Raw genomic sequence first — 6,268 nt, 5'->3', positions numbered from 1 at the left:
CCTCATTTTTGAGGCCCCTTGCGGATTTTTGCAGGTTAAGGACTTTTCGTGGCTGAACTTGATTTAAACAATCCTTACATATAAAATATAAATTTACAAAAAGGATAAGTTAAGGGAAGTAATTCTTTTTACAAAAGATTTCAAATAGGTCTCTAAAGCAAGTTCCTCTGCATTTAAAATACTACTTTTTAAAAAATGTTGACAGAAACCTTTACTGAGATCACAGGTACACGTAAAGTAAGGTCAGTCTGCATTCTCTCATTTCCCTACCGTCTAGGTACATCCGGCCCCGCTGCCCAGTGAACGCTCTGTTCACTGGCGTGTCTCCATCCCAGGTTCCTTTTTTCGTTTTGTTTTGGGGTTTGTTTTTTTTTTTCCGCACCCTGTGGCATGCAGGATCGACCAGGGATGGAACCTGTGCCCCCCTGCATTGAGAGCACGGAGTCCTAACCACTGGACCGCCAGGGAAGCCCCATCCCATGTTTCTTTTTCCCTTTTCGCTCACTTGTGCTTCCCGGGACCATCTCCCAAATAAACTACCAGCACCCAAACCCGTGTTTCCAGATCTGCTTTTGGGAGAGATCTGAGCTCACACAACTTCCTTATCACAGCAGTGGCAACTGCACGGCCCTGGTAGCTGGGGTACGATGTCTGTCTCGCCTCTGGTCTGCTTCATCTTTTTTTTTTTTTTTTTTTTTAATTACTTAATTTTATTTATTTATTTTTGGCTGCGCTGGGTCTTCGTTGCTGTGCACGGGCTTTCTCTAGTTGTGGCGAGCAGGGGCTACTCTTTGTTGAGGTGTCAGGGCTTCTCATTGCGGTGGCTTCTCTTGTTGCGGAGCACAGGCTCTAGGCGCACAGGCTTTGGTAGCTGTGGTGCACGGGCTTAGTTGCTCCATGGCATGTGGGATCTTCCCAGACCAGGGCTCGAACCCGTGTCCCCTGCATAGGCAGGTGGATTCTTAACCACTGCACCATCAGGGAAGCCCTGCTTCTTCTTCTTTTGTTGCCCTTTGATCTCCTTCTGCACCCCAAGCCTTCCATCCTGTTGTGCACTAGAGGAGTTACTTCCTTTTAATTCAACCGATCGACTAGTTTAAAAAGATTCTCTCCCAGTGCTCAAAGATGGTCTTTAAAGGACTGAGCTTGGCTGCTGAATCTCCAGCGTGCCACGTGTTCTACAAACTTCCATTGCTCATGTCAACCCTCTTCTACTCTGCTAGGAGGTGTGAACAGTTCCAGGGCTGAGGCCAGGTTTCTATAAATCTGAGTCTCTAACATCCCAAGAGGACTTTTCGATCATTTCCACCCAATCCCGGGTGTTAGAAAACTGAGGGGCAGGGAGGGTGAGCTTTTGAACACTTTGTCCATCAGAACTCAGATCTCTGACTCCTAAACCTCTGCTTTTCCCTTTCTGAGCTTCTGAACATATCTCACCCTCGTTTCCTTGTTCGACTCAATTCCCCTTGCTAATCACTACTTCCACCGTTTATTTCCAGCTGCTCTAAGTCTTCAATGACCCTGAACCCTTGAATTACATTCATGCAGTCCAGTTTCATGGCTCTGCGGCCCCCCTTCCCCTGCCCCATTCTGAGGTTGAAAATCAACTTCTACCAACATTTTTGCAACAAAGAAAAAACGAGGAAATAAGTAAAGTGATGTCTGGGGGACTGTCCGTGTCCACCTCTTGCACAATCAAGCTTCCTCCGGAATTTCTGTGACTGGAGGGGAGATGACTGCCAGTGTACACTGGGAAGATACATACTTGTATCCATGGCTTGCTGAACTCAAGAGCCTCTCACCTGCCATCTGAGCTCTCAAAAGCCAAGGCTTTACACATTTCCTAATGTGTAAAGTTCTTGACTTGACTGATAATCCGGGATCTGCCCAGGCCTCGGTTTTGTCCTCTGGTCCCACCTAACCTGCCTGGCTTTCTCCAAACTGAGCCCTCTTGCCCAGTGTGGCTGGTTTCCTCATTCTCTCAACTCCTCATTCTTTGTCCAAGCAAGCTATTTTTTCCTCCAGCCTAAAATGCCAGATTGGTATTTATTTTCCAAATTATGATCTTGATAATCTCTTTTGGGTGGGTTTATTTGTGTTCTCAAACAGATGCTGGAGGACAAGGCCCTGACAAATCTGCTTCCCGGTGTCACGTAGGACACATGGCTTGTTATGGACTCAATGTGTCTCTCCCTCCCCCAACCCCGTATGTTGAAACCCTAACCCCCAGTGTGGCTGTATTTGGAGATGGGGCCACTAGGGAAATAATTAAGGTTAAATTCATAAGGCCATAGGGGTGGGGCCCTGATCTGATAGGATGGGTGTCCTTATAAGAAGAAACACCAGAGAGCTTAGTGTTCTGTGACACTAGCACTGAAGACATAGCCAGAAGCCAGCCTTCTGCAAGCCAGGAAGAGAGCTCTCACCAGGAACCAAATCAGCTGGAACCTTGATCTTGGACTTCCAGTCTCCAGAACTATGAGAAAAGAAATTTCTGTTATTGAAGGCACCCCATCTGTGTATCTTGTTATGGCGGCCTGAGCTAACACATGGCTGTTGACTGAGAACATGGTCCCCAGCCTCCGAGCTGGGCAGGTGTACACTGCTTCTGCATGAAGAGTTAACTATCTTTGCAGAGTCCAAAACCAAACCTTCCTTTGCTACCACCATTCAGGAACTCCCATCCTTTCCTCTACTTGTGACAGCATCCTCGCAAGCGTGAACAAGGCTCTGAACCACAAGCAAATCTTTTAACTCTTCGTCTATTCTGCCTCTGGCCTTCCATTAGATGCCAAGTCTTAAGAGCATCTCCTGGCCCGACACTTGTATCTCCTTTCTCCAGGCCTTATTACCCTGGCCTGTGCTTTTTTTTTTTTTTTTTTTTTTTTATAAATTTATTTGTTTGTTTATTTATTTTCGGCTGTGTTGGGTCTTTGTTTCTGTGTGAGGGCTTTCTCTAGTTGCGGCAAGCGGGGGCCACTCTTCATCGCGGTGCGCGGGCCTCTCACTGTCGTGGCCTCTCCCATTGCGGAGCACAGGCTCCAGACGCGAAGGCTCAGCAACTGTGGCTCACGGGCTTAGTTGCTCCGCGGCATGTGGGATCCTCCCAGACCAGGGCTCGAACCCGTGTCCCCTGCATTGGCAGGCAGATTCTTAACCACTGCGCCACCAGGGAAGCCCCTGGCCTGTGCTCTTGAGATGGCCTTTTAACTGTCCTAACCCCCGTCTTTAACCAGTGTACAGAAGAGGAAACGACAGAGGCTCAGAACTTAAGTAACAGGTGTCAGCTTGCATAACTGGTAAATAATAGAACTAGGTTCAGTTTTGCCCCCAATACAGCATACTTTCCACTAGATCTGTTTGGTGCTCTTTCCAGCTAGCTAGAATTTATAATGTTCCGACTTTAACAATAGCGATTTATGAAACTGTCCTACACCCATTAGCAGATTGTTAAGCTCTTTGAGGGAAGCAGATTGTAAGCTCTGTCCTGATCTTCCTTATATCCTGGGCAAGGGCTAAGCCAGTGTCTTGCCCTGGGTAGGGACTTAAGAAAAGGTACTGATTTGAAAGTAAGAAATAATTGTCACGATGGTAATATGGGAAAGAGCAGCTTAGGAGGGAGATTTAGAGAAAGCTGGTAGCAAGAGGAGTCGGTTTCTGAATTGAGCTTGAGGTGATGAAGAGAATTTGGCTAGGCAAAGAAGGGGTTGGTCTGGGGTTGGTCTCAGTGTCATGAGGTTAGAGTTGAGGCTGTGAACCCGTGGAAGGAGGCTGGCCTGGGGGGTCCTGGAGTTTCTGCATCGGGTTCAGCTGTGAACACCAAGCAAGTCAATTAATTTCTTTAGACGTTGGTTTCTTAATGTGCAAAGTGGGAAAAGTAAGAGTACCTACCATTTGGGGTTAATGTGAAGAATAAGGAGATAGTATATGTAAAGGATTTAGCACATAGTTTGGACCCAATACCTGTTACCTATTATTAATAATAAATACTACTAAAATATTATTACTAGCACTGTGGTCTGAAAGTTCACATGTGCACCAATCTAACTTTCTGAGTAAATTATTTACTTTATACTCATAGATAATTCCATTGCTGTTGGTAGATTAAAAAACAGAATTATTTAAAGGTACCACTAAATTCATAGGAACGCTTTGGTTACTATGATTTTCCTAATCAATGGACTCCAGGAGTCCATGAATATATTTTAGCCTTATGAGAGATTCTCACAGTCCAAAATTTTGGAGGGACTTCCCTGGTGGTCCAGTGGTTAAGGCTTTGCCTTCCAATTCAGGGGGTGCGGGTTCAATCCCTGGTTGGGGAGCTAAGATCCCACATGCCTTGCGGCCAAACAACCAAAACATAAAACAGAAGCAATGTAGTAGCAAATTCAATAAAGTCGTTAAAAATGGTCCACATCAAAAAAAAAACAACAACAACAAAAAAGAAGAAAATCTTGGAAACCAAACTTTTGGGAGGCAGGAGAGTGCTAAACATATTCTGGGTAGAAGACTAACTTGGCCGAATCAGAGACTTGGATTTTGGGACTAGGCTGACCTGGTGAGAATCCCTCCTCCACTTCCAGGCTATGCCTTTAAGGAATTTAGGAAAGTTCCTCGGCTTTCAGTACTTTGGTTTCCTCATCCCTAAAATGAGGATAACATCACCCTAAGGCTAAAGGAGGGGTTAAATTGATACTGTAAGTAAACCCAGAATTGGTAGACAAGGATGATGGTGTTTGTGAAGCCCAAGTGGAAGGGCCTTGGATTTTCGTGAGGCCCCCTGTTCTCAAAGTGTGATCCCTGTTAACAGCAACTCAGCATCGTCTGAGAACTTGTGAGAAATTCAAGTTCTCAGGCCTACCCAACACTTGCTGAATCACAAAGTCTGGAGGTGGGGTCGGCAATCCATGCTTTTACAATCTCTCTTGGTGATTCCCGGGCGGGCACTCACGTTTGAGAACCCGCTGTGCGGGAATAGGGAGCCATCGAAAGTTTTGGACAGTGGAGTGACAGTGATACAATGACTGCTGTGCAGACCATATATTCTCGTTTAACAGGATGAAACTGCCTAACTGCTGACTAGCTTCCAGAGTTGCCGGAAGAAGCCCGTCTGTAGGTCCTCAGTGATCTCCAGGCACAAAACCTGGGTTAGGACTCCTGGCCCCTGACACGGTGCTCAGCTACTGAGCGAGGTGCTCCTCGGCACGAGGCAGCTGGAGGTGCTGCTCCGGATTCAGTTTCCGCTGAAAGTCTCGGGCGGGACCCGGCAGCCGAGGGATGCTCAGTGAAGCCCCAACCTAATCAGGCCACCGCTTTAGCCCGGAAAAGAAGAGAAAGGACAAGAAAACCAGGTAGGGAAACCGGAAGCGAGGGTCTTAAGGGGCCAGAATCTGGCGGTGGGGGATGGGACGGGATGGGAAGAGCGGGAGCGGGGGCGGGGCCGGGAGGACCCTCCTCCTCGGGGATCCCGGCGGAGCCGGGCGCGGCGGGCGGGGCGGGGCTCCGGGAGGGCGGGGTCGGCCCGCCCCTCCGCCCCTCAGCCCGGGGGTGCGGGCCGGTTTCCCTTTGTCGCGGGCGCACCCCCCGCTCACTCAACCCCGCACCGGGCCCCGCGCGCGGCCGCCGTTCGGGCCCCACCCCTGCTGAATATTCACGCCGCGCCGCGCCCCTCGCCCCCCGCCCGGGCCGGCTCCGGGCGCGAGCGCGCTTCCGCCCGCTTTTCCTGCCGGAGGAGGAAAGGGGGAGCTGTTTGCTCTCCTCAGAATACGTTTTCGGTGTCCCGTGTCTCCTCCTCCCGCGCCGCCGCCCCCCGCCGCGCGCCCGCCTCCGCCTCCGCCTCCCGGTCATCTTTGTCTGGCGGCCTCGCGCTCCGGGCTCCACTCTCGGCGGCGCCGCGGCCCCTGCTCCGGGCCGCTCGTGCAGGCGCGCGGCGGGGCGCGGGGCCGGGGCCTGAGGCGCGGGCGACGCCCGGGGTCCTGCCGGCCGCCCCGGCCATGGAGTGAGCGCCGCCGCCCGCCCGCCCTCCGCCCCCGGCCTCGCCCGCGGGCTTGCGCCGCCCGCCGGGCCTCCGACTCCCAGAAACACACCAGAGACCGATTGATTGTGGCCGGGTTTTGGGTGGCAAAAAGGGAAAATGGCGAACGACTCCCCTGCAAAAAGTCTGGTGGACATCGACCTGTCCTCCCTGCGGGTGAGTGGCGGCCGCGGGGAGCGGGGCGCGGGGAGCCGGGAGCGGGGCGCGGGGAGCCGGGGCCGCGCCCTGGCCGGC

The 6,268-nt window shown here is 51.1% G+C and overlaps 1 protein-coding gene across 44 annotated transcripts in view; it reads left to right on the top strand.

Moving 5' to 3' along the window:
• Positions 1-5,775: 5,775 nt before the first annotated feature.
• Positions 5,776-6,268, top strand: part of MAP4K4 (mitogen-activated protein kinase kinase kinase kinase 4) — a 175,017-nt gene continuing 174,524 nt past the window's right edge. For 6 of the 44 annotated variants that reach the window (XM_057558569.1, XM_057558559.1, XM_057558562.1 and 3 more), the window contains exon 1: positions 5,791-6,190. In XM_057558569.1, coding sequence (XP_057414552.1) covers positions 6,134-6,190 — 57 coding nt within the window. In that variant the 5' untranslated portion in view covers positions 5,791-6,133. Of the gene's footprint in view, positions 6,191-6,268 lie in introns of all 44 variants that reach the window. The other 38 variants (XM_057558585.1, XM_057558587.1, XM_057558579.1 and 35 more) reach the window with 19 other exon arrangements.

Source organism: Balaenoptera acutorostrata, chromosome 12 (assembly GCF_949987535.1).
Source record: "Balaenoptera acutorostrata chromosome 12, mBalAcu1.1, whole genome shotgun sequence".
Classification (NCBI taxonomy): domain Eukaryota; kingdom Metazoa; phylum Chordata; class Mammalia; order Artiodactyla; family Balaenopteridae; genus Balaenoptera; species Balaenoptera acutorostrata.
The sequence above is the reverse complement of the archived record's forward strand: the minus strand, read 5'-3'. Positions and strand labels throughout refer to the sequence as shown.